At 42.0% G+C, this 21,773-nt stretch overlaps 1 protein-coding gene across 1 annotated transcript; it reads left to right on the top strand.

Moving 5' to 3' along the window:
* The first annotated feature begins 11,416 nt into the window (after window positions 1–11,416).
* LOC109900902 (zinc finger protein 770-like) lies at window positions 11,417–16,224 on the top strand. The gene is made up of 2 exons (XM_020496790.2): window positions 11,417–11,553; window positions 12,024–16,224. Exon 2 carries the CDS (start codon window positions 12,119–12,121, stop codon window positions 15,401–15,403), a length of 3,285 nt encoding a protein of 1,094 aa, XP_020352379.1. The 5' UTR covers window positions 11,417–11,553; window positions 12,024–12,118; the 3' UTR covers window positions 15,404–16,224.
* Window positions 16,225–21,773: the final 5,549 nt, after the last annotated feature.

The following is a 21,773-nucleotide window of genomic DNA, read 5'->3' as shown; positions in this document are numbered from 1 at the left end:
GTCAGGCAGATGAGAATGGAGTCCAGAAAAACAGGAAAAGGTCCAAACCAGGAGGACTAGTAAAAGAGAATAGAAAATCAGGAGTATGGGGAAAACACGCTGGTTGACTTAAACATACAAGACAAACTGGCACAGAGAGACAGGAAACACAGGGATAAATACACCAAGGAAAATAAGCGACACCTGGAGGGGGTGGAGACAATCATAAGGGCAGGTGAAACAGATCAGGGCGGGACAGTACCCCCCCGGCGGTGGTGGTGAAAATCGCAGATGAGGGCCGGGTCCAGGATTTCTTTAGTCAGAACCCAGCATCTCTCCTCCGGGCCATAGCCCTCCCAATCAACTTGCCCCGTGGTCGAAACCTCAGGAGGCGTCTCACCGTATACCATAGCTGGCCAACGATGACACGGGGGGAGGGACGGCCCTAGAAGACAGAGGACAGTGAGAAAAGGGTTTAATCCTGGAAACATGAAACGTAGCGTGAACACAGAGGGTACGGGGCAACAGCAGACGGACAGCAGTGGGACTAATGACTCTGAAAATTGGGAAAGGACCAATGAAACAGGGGGAAAGTTTTTGGGATTCTACCCGGAGGGATAGGTCCCGAGTAGACAGCCATAACCTCTGCCTGAAGCGATAGCGAGGAGCCAGAGTCCGGTGGCGGTCCACTTGTCGACGATACCTGGAGGTGGTATTGAGAAGATCCGCCCTAGCTCTTTTCCAGGTACACCGACAGCGGCGGACGAACATCTGGATTGAAGGTACGTTGACCACAACTTCTTGCTCTGGGAAGAGCGGGGGCTGATATCCCATGGAGCATTCAACAGGGGATAGTCCAGTAGCCAAGCAAGGGAAAGTGTTCCTGGCCTATTCCACCCAGACCAGTTGCTGACTCCAGGTGATGTGGTTACTGGCAACCAGACACTAGAGTGCCGTCTCCATATCTTGATTGGCTCGCTTCGACTGGCCATTAGATTGGGGATGAAACCCAGAGGACAGGCTGGCTGACGACCCAATAAGAGTGCAGAACGCCTTCCAGAATTGGGACGAGAACTGAGGACCCCGGTCCGAGACAACGTCAACCGGGAGTCCATGGATACGGAAGACGTGCTGCACCATAAGCTGGGCCATCTCCTTGGCTGAAGGTAACTTAGGAAGAGGGATGAAATGGGCGGCCTTGGAGAATCTGTCTACCACCGTCATAATGATGGTGTTGCCATCTGACAGAGGAAGCCCAGTGACGAAATCCAGAGAAATATGGGACCTGGGGCGATGAGGGACAGGAAGTGGCTGTAGGAGGCCAGATGGAGCTTGCCGCGGAGTCTTGCTTTGCGCACATAGCATGCATGCGGCGTCGAAGGCCGAGACATCAGGAAACATGGTAGCCCACCAGAAGCGGTGACGGAGGAAAGCCAGGGAACGAAGAGTACTAGGATGATAGGTAAGCCTGGAGGAGTGAGCCCATTCCAGGACCTTAGACTGGACCACATCAGGCACAGACGGTTAGCTGCCCCCCAGGGCATGACGATTTTACTGTTTGAAAGCTTATTTCCTGCAATTCTACATATTTTGACATGGCTTAGGCCTATGACCAGGGTGGACATGTAGATTTATTCAGGGTGCTTTGAACATTAAATGAACATTCAAAATTCGACGTTTTCATTACTTTGAGATTTTGGGGGATTTGACATTAAAAGTATGCTAATACTTTTTTTACACATATTTTTTAGGTGGTTTGAAACTTCATTCAGACAGTAATGAAGTTAGATCGGGAGACAGGCAAATGACAGAAACAGTTGCAAGGTGGGAAGCAGGGATTTATCCCTGTTCTCATGCAGAAAGTTGTATGTGACACGTGTCGGAGACTGCTATCACTACACCAATCAGGTTTTTATATTAATGTTGTTTGATTTATTGCAGGATCCTTGTGCATAGACTGCTTTCGAGGTAACGGCACGAACATTTTGTAATTTGGGTGAATTATCTCTTTAAAATAGGGCTGGAAGAAAATCTTGTTTGCTCTCCAGGAGAGTTGGCCACCCCTGATCTATTTTCCCAGGTGATTGAAAATGTTCTTCTTATACAGTGGCTTGCAAAAGTATTCACCCCCGTTGGTATTTTTCTGATTTTGTTGCCTAACAACCTGGATTTGGGGGGGTTTATGTGACTAAATACTTATTTTCCACCATAATTTGCAAATAAATTCATTAAAAATCCTACAATGTGATTTTCTGGATTTTTTTTCTAATTTTGTCTGTCATAGTTGAAGTGTACCTATGATGAAAATTACAGGCCTCTCTCATCTTTTTAAGTGGGAGAACTTGCATAATTGGTGGCTGACTAAATCCTTTTTTACCCCACTGTATATACAGTATGTTGAAGAGGGTGGGGCTTAAGCTGCATCCCTGTCTCACCCCCGGCACTGTGGAAAGAAATGTGTTTTTTGCCCATTTTAAAAGCACACTTGTTGTTTGTGTACATAGAATTTATAATGTTGTATGTTTTTCCCCCAACACCACTTTCCAACTATTTGTATAGCAGACCCTCATGCCAAATTGAGTTCGAAAGCTTTTTTAAGATCAACATAGCATGAAAAGACTTTGCCTTTGTTTTGGTTTGTTTGTTCGTCCATTAGGGTTTGCAGGGTGAATAGATGGTCTATTGTATGGTAATTTGGTAAAAAGCCAATTTGACATTTGCTCAGTACATTGTTTTTGCTGAGGAAATGTACAAGTCTACTGTTAATGATAATGCAGAAGGTTTTCCCAAGTTTGCTGGTGACACATATCCCCCGGGAGTTATTGGGGTCAAATTTGTCTCCACCTTTGTGAATTCAGGTGATCAGTCCTTGGTTCAGTGGGTTCTGGTTGTCTTTAATAGTTGATTCTTAGATTTGTATTTGATCATGTATATGTTTTTGCTGATTGTTCTTTGTGAGCCTAAAAGATTGTAGAAGTGGTTTATCCATACATATCTGTTGTGAATAGATAACTCTTTGTGTTGTTGTTTGTTTAGAGTCCCAGAAGTGGTTAGATTCTATGGATTCTTCAAATACATTGAGCTGATTTCTGACGTGCTGTTCCTTCTTTTTCCATAGTGTATTTCTGTATTGTTTTAGTGATTCACCACAGTGAAGCCGTAGGCTCAGGTTTTCTGGGTCTCTATGTTTTTGTTGTCTGCTTTAATTTATAATTTTTTTGATAGAGAAGTTGAGGGATCAAATATACTGTTTAGGTTTTCTAATGCAATGTTTACACCTTCACTATTACAGTGAAACATTTTGTCCAGGAAGTTGTCTAGAAGGGATTGAATTTGTTGTGGCCTAATTGTTTTTTGGTAGATATCCACATTACTCTCCTTCCATCTATAGTATTTCTTAATATTATTCAGCTCCTTTGGCTTCGATGCCTCATGATCAAGTAGAGTGTTATTTTGCTGTGATCATTTAGGGGTGTCAGTGGACTGACTGTGAACGCTCTATGAGACTCTGGGTTGAGGTCAGTGATAAAGTAGTCTACAGTACAGTCATGGCCAAAGGTTTTGAGAATAACACAAATATACATTTTGCTGCCTCAGTCTGCTGCCTCACTGTCTTTAGATATTTTTGTCAGATGTTACTATGGAAAACTGAAGTATAACTACAAGCATTTCATAAGTGTAAAAGGCTTTTATTGACAATAACATGAAGTTGATGCAAAGAGTCAATATTTGCAGTGTTGACCCTTCTTTTTCAAGACCTCTGCAATACTCCCTGGCATGTTGTCAGGGCAACATCCTGATGGCAGCCCAATCTTGCATAGTCAATGCTTGGAGTTTGTCAGAATTTGTGGGTTTTTGTTTGTCCACCCGCCTCTTGAGGATTGACCACAAGTTCTCAATGGGATTAAGGTCTGGGGAGTTTCCTGGCCATGGACCCAAAATATCGATGTTTTGTTCCCCAAGCCACTTAGTTATCACTTTTGCCTTATGGCAAGGTGCTCCATCATGCTGGAAAAGGCATTGTTCATCACCAAACTGTTCCTGGATGGTTGGGAGAAGATGCTCTCTGAGAATATGTTGGTACCATTCTTTATTCATGGCTGTGTTCTCAGGCAAAATTGTGAGCCCACTCCCTTGGCTGAGAAGCAACCCCACACATGAATGGTCTCGGGATGCTTTACTGTTGGCATGACACAGGACTGACAAGCCTTTTTCCGGATGCCCCAAACAATCGGGAAAGGAGATTCATCAGAGAAAATGATTTTACCCCAGTCCTCAGCAGTCCAATCCCTGTACCTTTTGCAGAATATCAGTCTGTCCCTGATGTTTTTCCTGGAGAGAAGTGGCTTCTTTGCTGCCCTTCTTGACACCAGGCCATCCTCCAAAGTCTTCGCCTCACTGTGCGTGCAGATGCACTCACCCCTGCCTGCTGCCATTCCAAGCTCTGTACTGGTGGTGCCCCGATCCCACAGCTGAATCAACTTTAGGAGACGGTCCTGGCGCTTGCTGGACTTTCTTGGACGCCCTGAAGTCTTCTTCACAACAGTTGAACCGCTCTCCTTGAAGTTCTTGATGATCCGATAAATGGTTGATTTAGGTGCAATCTTACTAGCAGCAATATCCTTTCCTGTGAAGCACTTGTTGTGCAAAGAAATGATGACGGTACGTGTTTCCTTGCAGGTAACCATGGTTGACAGAGGAAGAACAATGATTCCAAGCACCACCCTCCTTTTGAAGCTTCCAGTCTGTTATTCGAACTCAATCAGCATGACAGAGTGATCTCCAGCCTTGTCCTCATCAACACTCACACCTGTGTTAACGAGAGAATCACTGACATGATGTCAGTTGGTCCTTGTGTGGCAGGGCTGAAATGTAGTGGAAAGTTTGGGGGGGGGGATTCAGTTCATTTGCATGGCAAAGAGGGACTTGCAATTAATTGCAATTCATCTGACCACTCTTCATAACATTCTGGAGTACATGCAAATTGCCATCATGCAAACTTAGGCAACAGACCTTGGGAAAATTAATATTTGTGTCATTCTCAAAACCTTTGGCCACAACTGTACTACTGCCAAGAGATGAGCTATATGTGTACCTACCATAGGAGTCCCCTCGAAGCATACCATTGACTATGTACATACCCAGTGTCCGACAGAGCTGCAGGAGTTGTGACCTGTATTTGTTGGTTATGTTGTCGTAGTTGTGTTTAGGGGGCATATGGGGGAGGGAATGTTGTCGCCTCCAGATAGGTGTTTGTCCCCCTGTGTACTGAGGGTGTCAGGTTATTGTCCAGTTCTGGCATTTACTGTAGGTCGCCACAGACTAGTACATGTCCTTGGGCCTGGAAATTGTTGATCTCCCCCTCTAGGATGGAGAAGCTGTCATCGTTAAAATATGGGGATTCTATTGGGGGATATAGGTAGCATACCAGAGGACATTTTTCTCTGTTGAGATCATTTCCTTATTAATTTCTAGCCAGATGTAAAATGTTACTGTTTTGACTCATTTAATAGTGGGTCAGGTCTGCTCTATACCAAATTAGCATACCCCCCTGAGTCTCTTCCCTGTTTCACACCTGGTAGTTTGGTGGATGGGACTACCAGCTCTCTGTAACCTAGAGGGCAACCAGTGGGCCCGTCTCCTTTATACCATGTTTCTTGTAGGATGACAATGTCTGAATTTCCAATTTCTTTGATGAAGTCTGGGTTCCTGGTCTTTAGGCCAAAGGCAGATGACCTCAGACCTTGTATATTCCAGGATGAGATAGTTATCCATTCCACTTGCTTTGGCATTGTAAACATATGTTTCCCATGACAATAAAGCCCCTCAAATTGAACTTGAATATAAGAGGTGTGCCATGAGAGCGAGAAGAGGGTCAAATGGTGTGTCTCACGGCCAATGCGTGAGAGTTGGCAGCTCTGTTTTGTTGCAAATATTACACATAAAACTGCCTTCCCGTGCCGCTCTTTTACAGTTTATAAATTAAGTTTAGATTGTTCTCTGTCCGTTCAGCTCCACTCTTGAGGGGCGTTTCATTAAAACATGCATCCAATCCCCATAATTAGACCAATCATATGCTTCAATGTGCCGTGGTTCAGTGCTATGGCCAGGGTTGCCATGTCCGTATTTTCACAAATATTTGGCTACTTTGAAAACGATATCGCAGGTGAAAATGTATTGGTTGTGGGGTTTTGGGCTATTTCTAATTTACACCGCGGCCACCATGGAATGTCTCTTAATTATATATATTTCACTGTGACGTGCTGTTGTCTGTAAGGCAGTGAGTTCGGTTTGTTACCTGAGTGAGTGTCAGAGGTGGGGAGGGCCGGTGGGGTGTGTGTTGAGAAAGCACTACAGTTATTGGCTGAGTCACGTGAGCAGAGGAGAGCGTGTAGCACACACGCGCACGTCATGGCAACTTTGTAGCAGTTGTATAGATTGTTTTGTGGAAATACCTATTTCCTACTATTTCTCCATAAAACACATTAACACGCTGCACATCAAGAAAGAATGGAGACAAAGCACAGGAAAACGACTTTGGGCGCTGATGGGTTTATTTTTTATTTATTTAACTAGGCAAGTCAGTTAAGAACAAATTCTTATTTACAATGAGGGCCTACCCCTGCCAAAGACGAACGACGCTGGGCCAATTGTGCACCGCCCTATGGGACTCCCAATCACAGCCGGTTATAATACTGCCTGGAATCGAACCAGGATCTGTAGTGACACCTTTAGCATTGCGATGCAGTGCCTTAGACCGCTGCACCACTCAGGGGTGGGTTTAAACTACATTCTAATGTTGACTGCGTGATTCTTTTTATGGGTAAACATACTCAATAAATGTGAAGAATGATCCAGTTGCCTCTGTTGGACATCAAGTAGACTATTAATTTATATGCCATTGTAGGCTATTGTAGGCTACCATTTCATCCAATAAATATGTCGAAATGACGGTATTACCGGAGTCATTGCAAATCAATGTGCCACTTGTGTAGCCTAGAGCTTGCAAAGCAATTTAATAAATAGTCTAGTTTATTGTTGTTGTAGCCTTGTGTTATTATGTCATTATTAATGGAAATGTTTAGTTAGTTAAAGTGGAAGTTATCAAAGCTCTATCGCAATTGCAGATCAGTTATTAGAGCGCATTAGATTGACGGTTAAACTAGTCAGATTAGGCTTTATATTTGTATATTCTAGTGATAATGCCCGAGAAGCCGGTGTTTGGAGGATATATTGGCATGGGTGTTGTTATCCCCGAGACGAAGTCGTGTTTAAATTAACAATGGCTTTTGACAAGCATGTTTAGTTAATATGCATATGATTGATCTTTAATTCAGTGATTGAAATTATGACCCCATCCTTAGTTGCCTATTCCAGCAGGCTATTGGGAAACACAAGCACTTACCTCACAATCACCTCGCTATTCATGTTGAATACATTCGTCTGTTAATTTCAACTAAGCAAGCTGCTAAATCGTTCAGTTTACATATTGCCTAGGCTACTGTAGACTATCTGAAATTAGATGTAGGCCTATCAGGGGCTATAAACTACCTGCCTTTATCTAAAAAAAAAACATGGCAAAATTGAATTACAATCATAAACCCAGTTTTTGGTCTGTACCTGTTGAAATGACAAGTCAATCACGCATATGGGCCATTTATAACGGGTTGTAGTCTTAACATATGACACAATTGCAAGAAAATAGCCTAACATTCGATTTTTAAAGTTCGTCCATGTGTTTCTTGCTCAGAGATTTCGAGATCCTCTGTCCAACTTTCATCACTCAAACTCTCTTGGATTTCTTTACTATTATAAACCTGGTTTAAACCCTGAATGCTGATTGGCTGAAAGCGTTGGTATATCAGACCATATACCATGAGTATAACAAACTTTTTTTTTTTACTGTGGTAATTATACTGAACAAAAATATTAACACAACATGCAACAATTTCAACGATTTTACTGAGTTACAGTTCATATAAGGAAATCAGTCAATTTAAATTAATTAATTAGGCCCTAATATATGGATTTCACATGACTGGGCAGGGGCGCAGCCATAGGTGGGTCTGGGAGGGCAAAGGCCCACCCAATCAGGAGCCAGGCCCAACCAATCAGAATGAGTATTTCCCCACAAAAGGTCTTTACTACAAACAGAAATACTCCTCAATTTCATCAGCTGTCCGGTCTCAGACGATCCCGCAGGTGAAGAAGCCCAATCTGAAGTTCTTGGGCTGGCGTGGTTACGCATGGTCTGCAGTGGTGAGGCCGGTTGGACGTACTGCCAAATTCTCTAAAATGACATTGGAGGCGGCTTAAGGTAGAGAAATTGCACGCTCCTTCAAAACTTGAGATATCTGTGGCATTGTGTTGTGTGACAAAACTGCACATTTTAGAGTGGCCTTTCATTGTCCTCAGCACAGGTTCCTGTGTAATGATCATACTGTTTAATCAGCTTCTTGATATGCCGCACCTATCAGGTGGATATGGGATTATCTTGGCAGAGGAGAAAAATGCTCACTAACAGGCATGTAAATACATTTGTACACAAAATTTGAGAGAAATAAGCTTTTTCTGCACATGGACAATTTCTGGGATCTTTCAGGGTATTTGAAGAGGTTGAAGCACTTCTGACACCATTTTATGATCTTAGTCTGATACTGTATGACAGTACTGCACAGCAGAGCACTAGCAAATGATTCAGCTACAACATTTTTGTGATCAATTTAGTGATACCCGAGCCCTGTCCATACACGGGAACAACACTTTACATGTTGCGTTCAGTATATGTTGGTAACCAGCTTATAATAGCAATAATAGCATAATAGCATAATAGCACCCTGGAGTTTGTGGTATATGGCCAATATACCACTGCTAACGGCTATATCCAGGCACTCTGCATTACGTCAAGAATAAGAACAGTCCTTAGCTGTGGTATATTGGCCAATTACCATACACCCTTCTGCCTTATTGCTCAATCATAGTAGTCAAACGAGTTAAATCAACATCCATTGATGGAAAATTACCAGGCGAGTGTAATAAGGGCAAATTGTCTTTGCTCTTGTGACATATTGAAATTCCTTTATTTTGTCATGTCCTAGCTCACAGTAATTATTCATTTGAGGAAAACCAAGGCAGAAGGACTGTCTCGTTTTGTGTATCCCTCATTATCGTTATGTGTAAATCCAGCTACTTGTAAAAGAGATTAATAAGACCTTTCTTGACTTCATCTGGAAAAATAAGTCTCACAAACTAAAAAAATCTGTCCTTTCTAACAAAAGAGCTGAAGGCGGCCTAGAAGTGTTGGATTTTGTTGACATAAATTACACTTTTAAGATCAACTGGTTGAAAAAATATTTGATCAATATTGATTCAACATGGTACTTCATTCCAAATAATGTGTTTAATAAATTGGGAGGTCTTCAATTTTTACTGAAATGTAATTATATTCCTGAAAGATTACCTGCTAAATTGGCTAGGTTTTACCAAGAAGCTTTAATGGTCTGGAAAATATGTTTCCTGCACAATTTTTCCTCACATAAAGCACTTTTTGGAATAATTCAGACATAACTGTCAGGAATAAGTCCTTGTTCTACCCCAGCTGGCATGAGAGGAATATTGACTATGTTTTTGATATTTTCGACAACAAGGGTAACATTCTCACATATGAACAATTTATAACATTGAAAGAGTTTCCAATAGCTTTCAGAGAGTTTATTTCTGTGATCAAAGCCATTCCCAGTGGTCTAACTACACGTATGAAAACTCATCTTAATTTTAGGAATGATCACAAAGTTTATCCAGAACTCAGATTGGAAGGCATGGTCTTACTTGAGAAATCTTGTTGTAATAAAAATATAAGACAAATTCTTCATTCACAAAACCAACTTACACCGAGAGGAAAGTTTTTCTGGAACATGCTTATTCCTGGCATTGTCTGGAAAAATGCATGGTTAAGGCCTTACAAATACTGTATACCAAACAAAGTTAAGGAAGTGCACTTCAAAATTTTGCATAAGATATATCAATGTAATTCTATGATATCCAAATTTGTGGCTATTGATGATATCTGTGTTTTCTGTGAAAAAGAAGGTGAGAATCTGACTCACTTGTTCTTTGAATATAAATTTGCGTCAGAATTTTGTGAAAACCTTGCAAAATACTTATTTACCACTATGAACACTGCCTATGTTTTTGACATGAAAGATATAATATGTTAATATTGCAATGATAACAAGACCACTGAATTTTTTTTATTCTTGTTGCCAAATACTTTATACACAAACAAAAATTCCAAAAATCTTTACCAAAATTACACATTCTTTTAAAACATTAACCCTGGTGAACAATAACAAGAATAACATTTTCCTAAATCATTACATTAAGATTTTTTCAGAGTGATTACAATTGCAGTAGATTTGTTTTTTATTTTATTTATCTTTTTGTTCGTTTTTTTCTCAGTATTTTCTCATTAATACCTGCGTTCTGTTTTGTATGATGTAAGAATGTAAATTGTTGATCTGTATTTGATTTTCTTTTTTTATATATATAAAAAATAATAAAATACTAATAATAATTTGAGGAAAACCGAATTGAGCTTCTAACGTCATTGCAAGTTACTACGATATTCCTTCTTATTTGGCTTGATAACGTTACGGAAAAGGGGTTTATTGTGTAATTTGTGTTACGTTTTTCTTTTTTGCCTAATTAGTATGCTTTTTGTGCGGGTTTTGAGTGGTCTTGGATATTAACTTTACCTGGCAACCCTGGCTGTCGCAAGACAGGACAATGATCGTGAAGTTAAATTGCGGACGAAATTTCAAAACGATTTGGAGCACAGTTGAAAAATCTACGCGCTGACTATACAATGGACTAATTAGAAAAATAAAAGCAGTACTTTTACTTGAAATAAGTACTTGAAATATAAGAGGTGTGCAGTGAGAGCGTGAGAAGAGGGTCAAATGTGTGTGTCTCACGGCCAATGCGTGAGAGTTGGCAGCTCTGACCCATTGTCACTGTGAATTTTCAGGAGTAAATCAGATTAGGCTACTGAATATTTTATTGTGCTGCCTCAACAGAAAAAAAACTTGGGGACAGCCTCTGTCTGTCTTTCTGAGTTAAAACTGTCCTTTGTGAGCGATGTGGTCTAGACTGTTGAAAGCCTTCCTGTTAGGTTGTTCTTCTTTTGTTTATATTGTATTATATGAAATAGTTTTTAATTTCATCGAATAAAATAGTGTGTTACTTTTGTCATTTGTAAAATAAAAATGTCTAAAATCAAATCGAACCCATAGCCTACCCCAATTATTGCATACAATCGGATTAATCAGATCATCTGATCACATTTAAATGATCAAAGAATTGCATTCTGCATTAGCTAAAACGTCCGGGAACAAATAATGGCGAATACGTTTCCGCCCGTGCACTTATCATGGACGGTAGTTGAAAGCTTGTTTTGGGGAAGGTGGAAGTGTTAGCTCATATAGCAAGCTAATTCTTTGTTTATTAAAAATAATAACGGTATTTATTACTTAATTATTAGTTCGTTAGACGTGATTTAGCAATTTATACCATATGGTGAGTTGGCAGAAATGAGTCGAATCAATGAATTGTGTTTCATACATGTTTTAGTAGCTAGCTAAGCTAACGTTAGCTGTTTCAAAAGCAACCAGCCTCCCATGTTGGGATTCCCTAAGAGCAGGTTCCTACTAGAGGGAGTACAGCTACGACCGGAAATTACTTTTCCGTAGGTTCGTATAATTTACTCAGCAGGTTAGGATAATTAACGTGGCAGATTAGGAGATTTAGGTTAAGGTTAGGAAAAGGCTTGTGTTAGCTAAAATGTTCTCCTACACTTCCGGTCGTACCTGTATCGAAGTGGAATGATTTTATGGAATCTCGTCTCACATGGCTAGCGAATGTTTAAAATTGTTTTCTGTTCGATATAATTTATTGCATATAAAGGTAGCCCGTGTTGGCAATTTAGTTTACAAATACTATAATATTTTACAATATTTGTAAATGACTAAATGATTTGTTCACTACAGATGTCCTCCCATATTGGCAGCTGGGCTGTACCACAGAGGAACTAGAATGATAACATCCTACGAGTGGAAATAATACTATATTGTTAGTGGACACAATGCTAGCCAGGCATCATGGAACACAGGAGGCCTTTGGCGTTATGGAGAAGACGCCACAAAGCAAGAATTATCAGTGTGTCACATGCTTGAAATGCTTTTCTGCTCCATCCAAACTACAGAGGCACATCCTTTCGCACACAGGACAAAGACCATTTGTGTGTCACCTCTGTGAAAAGGCATTTAGGCAACTAGCACACCTTAAACTCCATATTAACACACACCTTTATCCAAAACATATTGAACGGAAGAGCAATGTAAAGTCTAGCTTGCATCCAAGTGGATATGAAAATGACCCTCCTATAAAGATAGATAACTCAAATGCATGTTTGCAGACAGGCTCCTTGGACACATTTGGTGCAGAGGGCACATTGGAGGTGGGCATCAGTCCAACTGCACCTGTCGACAGAGTTGAGGAAAAATCTCTCTGTTCCTCTCGCTGCACCGCTGAACTCAATCGCCTACACTCTGTGGTCGAGAGGTTTGAGAAGCAGCACATAAAAGACGAGGCAACGAGGAACCACGATGACTGGAGTGAACCTGAGAAACAGACACTGCATGAGGATAGATCCTCCAGAGATGAAACAGTGGCCAAACATACACAAATAATTGAGAATTCAAACTCTCATAAATGCCCTGAGTGCTTTAAGTGCTTCAGCGCCCCGTCAAAATTAAAGAGGCACTGCCTGATTCACACAGGCCAGAAACCATTTCAGTGCTACCTATGCCGGCGTGCTTTTAGGCAGCTGGCCCATCTAAAGGTACACTACAGCATTCACTCTGGGGTCGTCAAGTCGCGGAACTCTTCACTACCACGACAAAGTCTCAAATCTATTTCCCAACCCCAGCGGTCAAAAACCTGGCCAAGGAACTATCCATGTATCATGTGTGGAAGGAGATTTAAACAGAAGAGACATTTAATAGTCCACCAACAAACTCATAAAGTTTCAGAGACTGCTGTGCACCCTTGTAAGTTAAATAATACAAGTAAGGCCTACCTTCCCCCTCAAACTAATTGTGCTTCCAAAGTATATTTCCAAAACTCTAAAAGTTCTATAATGTACAACACAGAGCTGAATGGTAAGAGACAACTAGATGTAGTTGAAGGTTTATACAACTTATCGGAAATATTGCATGACGGTGCAAAACATGCATCACAGGAGCACATTGACCTCACTCGCTCCTCAGACAACAGAAACAAGTCGCCTGTGTCTAATCGCACAGACCACACACATACAAGCACGCGTAAGGTAAGGGGAAATCAGTGCATGATATGCCTGAAGAAGTTTGACTATCCCTCCAAACTCTCCCGACATCTGTTGGTCCACATGGGCATTAAGCCTTTCGGATGCACCGTCTGTAGTAAGTCCTTCAGACAGCTCTGCCATCTACAGACTCACATGAAGGCCTACCACATAAAAAGTGAATTTTTTTCGAAAAGAGTAGAAGATACACCCGACCAACCAGGGGATATTATATTAAAGAACAAGCCTGTTTCTGCGGTGAAGAGAAATCAAAGTGAACATTTAGACCAAGTTTCTCAACCTCGGGAAGCCAGCAGAGGCCTCAATGAAGTTGATTCTTTCCTAAGCCAGTATGTTTTACCTGTCAGACCTACCTTCAGTCATTGCTCCACTGACAGTCTCTCCAACTATGGTGCTCAACAACCTGCATGGAACCCCAGTGAGAAGCTGCTACCTGGACTGGACACTGACACAGACAGGAAGTCTTCAGCAGAGCCAGTATCTCTCAGACAAGGACATGAGACAGACTACAAGAAGACCAGTGATATATTTGACAGCACACAGACACACCATTCACTAATAGGCAAATCTAAACAAAGGAGTTGCATCTTACAAAAGAAACCCACAATCCATGGCAGAGGGCGCTATTGTTGCCCAGTTTGTTCAAAGCGCTTTGGCGCTCCATCCAAGCTACAGCGGCATTCCCTGGTTCACACAGGACAAAGGTCCTATCAGTGCCCCACTTGTCCCAAAACGTTTAGACAAAAAGCTCATCTGAAGGTGCACCAGTCTGTTCATGAACAAGGGAAAGAGGCTCAACCCTCTATTAGTCATAATGAAGACAGGCAGACCAAGTCTTTATCAAGACTGAAAAGGACCCCATGTTCAAAAGGGAAGGACGTAGTCTTCCGTAATAGAAGTGAAAATACTTTATCGAGTGGCAGTGGTCTCTCTGCTGTCCCTCTAGCTCAGTTCAACTCCCCCCCAACAAACGGCGTCGACAGCCAAACACTGCTTCCTGTTGCATCTAGGAAATCAGGGGTGTGCCAGTGCATGGCCTGTCTGAAAAAGTTTGACTATCCTTCTAAACTCTCCCGACATCTATTAGTCCACATGGGCATCAAGCCTTTCAGATGTACCGTCTGTAGTAAGTCCTTCAGACAACTCTGCCATCTACAGTCTCACGCAAAGGTCCACTATAATAAGGCCACACTGCATGGGGATGAGCAACAGAGGAACATCAACTTGGCTCAACTGGACAGTATTCCCCTAGAGGATGGGACTGTTTCGGAGGGACACATCTTTGCAGCAGGTCTTCATCAAGATGAACCAGGCCCAAGTCAAGGTTTTGGAAATTACAGACAAAATGGTCATGGTGGTGAATCATACAATCACTTCTGTTTAACAGAAAGTGCAAACCAATCAACAGAAATCAACAGAAAGCATGAACCAACCCCAACCCCTGAACAGTCAGAAGACGTGAAAAGCATGAAGTCCGAGAATAACTGGAATATTGCTGAGGAGAAACATGTGGAAATGTTTCCCTCGCATGAATATTATGGGCAGCAAAACCACCCCCAGCTTCCTAACTGGTTAAGCCCTTATCCATATCACCAAGAAACCACCAAAAACAAACAGGCATATCCTATTGCTAACCAACATGTTCCGTATCTGGAGGATAGACCTAATTCACAATACGGTGCTAAAGAGGAGGGCGGGTTAGAGGGTGGCCTTAGGTCAGAGTTGAATGTTCCATATAAGTCAGAACCTCCCAACGACCTTCACGTCTGCGCAGGCTGTAGCCAGTGTTTTACCACCAAGAGGAAACTGAATCACCACAGGTGTTCTCCGAGACATTTAGAGAAAGAGAGACAGGCGAGCTCGTATCAGTGCGCCATCTGTTTCAAAAGCTTCGAGGCTCCCTCGAAATTGAAAAGACACTATGTTATCCACACAGGCCAGAGGCCATTTCAGTGTACAGTGTGTGGAAAGGCTTTCACCCAGGCAGGCCATTTGAAGACACACCTGCAAATCCACAGGTAAAAGACTTGGGACCGTCATCTACTGTTTAAGGACAAACAACAGATCTCCACACACTCACATGTTACTTTGGCTACTTACCTTGCCATGCTCCTCTATTCTCCAACATGAGCTTTTTGGATTGCAGCATATGTTCATCCTGATGAAAAAGTAAATATTTTCTTGTGTTTCTTTTCGTGCCTTCTATTATAGATGGCGTTATATGGTTCACTGAGTTTGTACTAATGTAATTATGTGTGGTGTATTAGTTGATGCTAACAATCTGCCTATCGCATCGCATACTGGTATTCACAGTGCCCTCAGAAAGTATTCATAACCCTTGACTTATTACAAAATTTGTTGATACAGCCTGAATTCAACATTGATAAAAAATAAATAATCTGAACCCATGTGGGAAAAAGTCAAGGGGTGTGAATACTTTCCGAAGGCACTGTATTTGTAAATAACTTATTAATATGTAAGTACAACAGCAGTCAGTTCTTCTGTTTCACACACATGAAGTATACACTAATAAAAATGTCTTCAATGCAATACTCTGGCTGGCCATATCATTATGTTGCTATTTGGTTATAGCTGGAAAATATTTAATTTGGCACTGAGGGTAGGCATGGTTTATTCTCAGATGACAGGATCGATGCCATCTGATCACACTCGGCAGGTCATTTCATTATGGTTTCGCAGTACCACTTCTTCACACAAGATGGCGTCATGTCTCTGTTTTGGTTAGTTGAGATGCACTTTGAGGAGAAGGAGCATCTGACTTCTGATAAACGGTGTAATGTGGAGACGTGTCAGTGTGGAAATAAACTAGTTTTAACATGGTTTTAATGTGAATTATTGCTGTTTTTTGATCACTTGTAGGATTATCAGTTAGAATGCCATTTTCTGTTTGACATTTTCGATAACACATCTTACTTATTTATAAATGTGTACTCACTGGAAGCTTTTGAACTGTCTTTAAACCTGATGTAGAGGTTATCTTTAACTGGGTGTCCATGTTGTGACAAGATAAAAAGCTTATTGACCTGTTAGGGATTTGCAGAGTATGGATTAAAGGGATTATTTTTTCTCTTAAAACCATTCAAGATTTAAGCGGTTTCTTTAAGAATTTCACAAGATTTTATGTGATGTGAAGTATATACAGTATTATATTGTATGCAGTTCTACTGTATATGCTAATCAATAATAGCAGTTTGGTCCAATCTTGTTAGAGCAGTTCATTTGTGTAGAAACATCCATATCGCTTGTGGGTGAGTTGTTTGCACTCCCTACCATCACGCTATGGGGATGTGGGAAGGGATTGGGATTGGGAGAGGGGTTAATTTACTGAGGCACCCGAAAGTAAAATTCCAATTCAAGTAATGGAGGTCAGATATTTTTGGAGTTCCCTGTCCACGTAAAAATATCTCAAAATACCTCAATATAGGCTACGCTGAACCATGGATTTACCCTCACACAACTGTTTTTTTTGTTTCTGAAACACACAGTTGTACATTAAACGCATCTTCCTACTACTCAGAATGTTATCAGAGTCCTCAGAACCTCGTTTGAGAGGTCATGTTGTGATTACAGCGCTGTGGAATAATCTCTGACATGCTTCTGGTGTATGGAGACATGGGATCTAATCCTAGCAGTAATAGTCCCTCTTGGATTAGATAGCCTTATAGTAGACAGAGAGCATCAACCCTATGGAGAGACCTGTTAGGATTGGATAGATAATCGTGATTTATATCACTTTTACAGTGCTATTTATTACATAAAGGACCTAAAAGCGCTGTAAATCAACAACAACAAAAAGCTATAAAATTACATTTAAAAAACGTAATTAGGCTCATCATCATGAGTAGATGGACAGTCAAGAGACTGAAGGTCGAGAAAGTTCACGGTTGATCTTTATGGCGAGAAAGAGTTTACTAAATGGAGAGCGGTAAGGATAGATTTACACTGTACAAAAGCAACCAGAAGGTTGCTGGATCGAATCTCTTGAGCTGATAAGGTAAACATCTGTCTTTCTGAGCAAGGCAATTAACCCACTTTGCCAAAGACATGGACGTCGATTAATTCAGAGGGGTTGGGTTAAATGCAGAAGACACATTTCAGTTGAATACATTCATTTGGACAACTAATTAGGTGTCCCTCTTTCCATGACAGACTGACCAGGTGAAAGCTATGATCACTTGTTCAATTGACTTCAATCGGGGAGGGGATGGGTGAAATATTTTTTTTAAGAATTGAGAAATGGATTGTGTATGTGTGCCATTCAGAGGGTGAATGGTTAAGACAAACAATATTCTAAGTGCCTTTGAAAAGGGTATGGTAGTAGGTGCCAGGCGCACCAGTTTGAGTGTGTCCAGAACTGCAACGCTGCTGGGTTTTTCAAACCGCTTCCCATGTGTATCAAGAAAGGTCCACCACCCAAAGGACATCCATCCAACTTGACACAACTGTGGGAAATATTGGAGCCAACACGGACCAGCATCCCTGTGGAACTCTTTCGACACCTTGTAGAGTCCATGCCCCGATGAATTGAGGGCTGTTCAGGTCAAAACGGGGTGCAACTCAATCGTAGGATGGTGTTCCTAATGTTTTGTGCACTCAGTATAGCTACGTAGTTCTAGATTGAGTTTGTGCATCTCTTTCACATACAGACCATGTACAGTCGGTCTACTGTTGTATTGATGACAAAACAGTACATCCCATCTCATGCATCCCTCCATTTGGCTGTCTGTCTGACGCCTCAGTGCCCTAAAAGCCTTTTAAGTCCTTCATGTTTACACAGTTACCAGTTCATGTCTGACAGAGGAGGGAGGGAGGAGTACCGACCAACCATCTCTCAGGCTCTCCCGTCAGCCATTGGTCTAGCAGCGCTGCATGAAGCTGCAAGACGGTTCTAAAATAACTTCAGGCGAATGGGAAAGTGGGACTGATGTATTTATTATGAGCTGGGAAAATGTATCACTCTGACAGCATCGGCGATAGGCTGGCAAGCACTCTGTGGCAGAGCTCTGCTACCCGAACCAAGCCCAACAGGCCCCGACATTATGAATCGGGTTTGAATCAATAACTAGGGTACGGGCAGGGCTTGGGTATCACTATATTGATCACTATCATTTTGAAACTGAGCCATTTGCTCGTGCTCTGCTGTGCAGTGCAGTCAAACTATAGCTTAGTATAAAGTGCCACTTGCATTTCTACAGTTTTACCTGACACTGCATGCGCACACTTAGTAACTCTAACCCCCTCTTTAAAATGACTGATTCACACTAGTTCTTTAAAGTGCCTCTCTGACACTAACATGCATGCATACAGACACACACACACACACACACACACACACAGCAGAGACTATTTAAAAGTTCCTCTCAGCATAATTGTCATGGAGGCATGGTTCTTCTGTCTGCATATTTAATGTGCTGAGATTACAGAGAGGGCCGTGAGCACTAAGCTTCACATCGCTTCTTCGCAGGTTAACAAAAAAGGGATAAACCTTTAAGATTCAGCCACCCACAGAGGTTTTGACATCATCTGCACTGTTTATACTCTAATGTCGTTTCAGACCTGCTGAGCAATGCACTTTGTCTGAGCCCACAGAGTATAGCCCTGCATGGGCATGAATTTTGCTACCAGCTCTCACAGTCTCATGTCAGAATTAGACATGAATCCATGTTTCTCAAATGTCAAATTTCGAAGTGTTTAAGGTTAAGTTCAGGCCTTAACTCCAATTTCTTAATGTTAGGCATTAACTCCAAATGGTTACGGTAAATGTTAAGGTTTGGATAGATTTAAGACCAAAAAAAAAACAACCTTCCTATCTGTTAGGAATCAATGTAAGACCCTAGTGCAGACTGTGTGAAGGAACCATGTTTATTGTAACCACAGGGGCAGGAAAACGACAGGTCACAGCAGGCAGGGGTCGATAATCCAGAGCAGAGGCCAAGGTACAGGATGGCAGGCAAGCTCAGGGTCAGGTCAGCCAGAGGTCGGTAATCCAGAGGTGGAGCAAAGGCACAGGACGGCAGGCAGGCTCAGGGTCAGAGACAGGCAGTGGTCAGGTGGGCGGGTACAGGGTCAGGACAGGCAAAGGTCAAAAACCAGGAGGACGAGAAAAAGAGAGACTAGGGGAAACCAGGTGCTGAGACAAAATGCTGGTAGGCTTGAACAAACAAGACGAACTAGCAACAGACAGACAGAAAACACAGGTATAAATACACCGTGGATAATTGGGAAGATGGGCGACACCTGGAGAGGGGTGGAGACAAGCCCAAGGACAGGTGAAACAGATCAGGGCGTGACACTATCACTGGATTCGAACTTGCAACCGCTATACACTTCTGGTATCGATGTGATGGTTCGTCGGGGACATAGCAGGATTTCTTATAAGTGTCTGAGTTTATGTCCCGCTCCTTGAAAGCGGCAGCTCTAGCCTTTAGCTCAGTTGCAGCTGTTGCCTCTAATCCATGGCTTCCGGTTGGGATATGCAATGTGGAATGCTCAGAAATGCCATCGGATGAATTCCAGAACCTATTCCAGTCTGTGCTAACAAAACATTGCATTGTAACTTGCTTCTAAATATGTGTTGTAGATCATCAGCAATTCTCAATCAGAGATACACAGCTAACCAAAATTGAATATCATTCATAAATGTGGGCACTAATTATTGTTAATATTCCTAATTTCCAAACCTGCAGCTCCCTGTCCCCAGCAGGAAAGACCAGGAAAAAGTGTTGGCTTAAGGTACAATTTCCTATTCCTTCCAAAGTCATATTTAGATTTAGTGTTACTGACATGAATAGAAGCATATACAGGCAATCAATCCATACAATTAACTTTACATTAAAGACTAAAACACCAAAAAGCAAACAATGCAGATGTAGAAGCACAGTGACCAGGAAAAACTCCCTAGAAAGGCAGAAACCTAGGAAGAAACCTAAAGAGGAGCCAGGCTCCAAGGGGTGGCCAGTCCTCTTCTGGCTGTGCTGGTGGAAATTATAAAAGAGTACAGCCATTTCGGCTAGATCATTCTGTAAGATGTTTAAATGTTCATCGATGACCAGCGGGGTCAAATAATAATTACAGTGTGCAATGCTTCAGCACATCAGGAGTAAACACCCGTTGACGTTCCATAGCCGAGCATTTAGAGGTTGATGCAGCGGGTCTGGTAGAGGGGGGGGGGGGTTAAAACAGCAGGTCCGGGACAAGGTGGCACGTCCACGTCCGTAACTGCAGAGACTGCATCAGCAGCATGACCAGGTGGACTGGGGACAGGGGTTGTCAGACCAGGTAGTCCTGAGGCATGGTCCTAAGGCTCAGGTCCTGCATCCTTTATTCAACTTGAGTGTAGACTAACTTTGCACGATTAAACCTACCTGTCAATCCAGATCTGAATGTTTGATATCGTTTTTACTGTCCGCTGTTGATAGTAATTGTTTCCAAAGCTAATCACTGAATGTCCTACTACAAGGTTGACACACTTCTGAGTCACAATAACCCAGAGACACGCACACACACTACAGATTGCAAGTGCAAGTACAATGAGCAACTGGAAAAATTAAGTCTGCTGCGTGGTTGCCCAATACACACACACACACACATACTTAATTTAGGTTAGTGAGTAGTCAAGGCTTTGTCATTTAAAATAATATTGTTTCTATCGTTCATATCTATCAACCAGGCTCGGTGGGTAACAGAGCTTTTCCAGGCCTGAAGTGTGATGTGGTCCAGGTAATTAGCACACACACACACACACACACACACACACACACACACACACACACACACACACACACACACACACACACACACACACACACACACACACACACACACACACACACACACACACACACACACACACACAATCACTTAAATTGTGCCTCTCTCCTGTAGATCTCCTGTAGATCTGATACCCCTACCAACTCAACCACAGCCCTCACAGCTGTGGTCGTCTGCCCCTGCACACTGACCACGACAGGTGATACAAGTAATTATCACACCCACGTATACTCTCCCTTCTTTGAGGCTCTGTTCAATCAGGTCCACTTTAGTCGACATCTGCATAGCTGTTGTTTTGGCGGTGTCTGAGGAGGAACTGTGTTAGAGCTGGTCACATGCGGCTCCTGGCATTATACCGAAAGCGGACAATGCCATTGGCTGCACGGAGTGGCATTAACGGAAATCCCATGCAGCCTTGTTTAAAAGTTGAAACACTGGAATGTGAGATGTAATCTACACCTTGATTAGGATGATAGAAACCTTCATAATTTAGTTGAATGATTTTTCAATTTGAGTGTCATTATTTTTATACAGCCTACACTTTCTCATACTGAACTTCTAACGGAAGTGGGACGAATGTGGCTTCATGACAATGATCAAG

The sequence above is a fragment of the Oncorhynchus kisutch genome, linkage group LG12 (assembly GCF_002021735.2).
Source record: "Oncorhynchus kisutch isolate 150728-3 linkage group LG12, Okis_V2, whole genome shotgun sequence".
Classification (NCBI taxonomy): Eukaryota; Metazoa; Chordata; class Actinopteri; order Salmoniformes; family Salmonidae; genus Oncorhynchus; species Oncorhynchus kisutch.
This window is presented reverse-complemented; position numbering and strand designations above follow the sequence as displayed.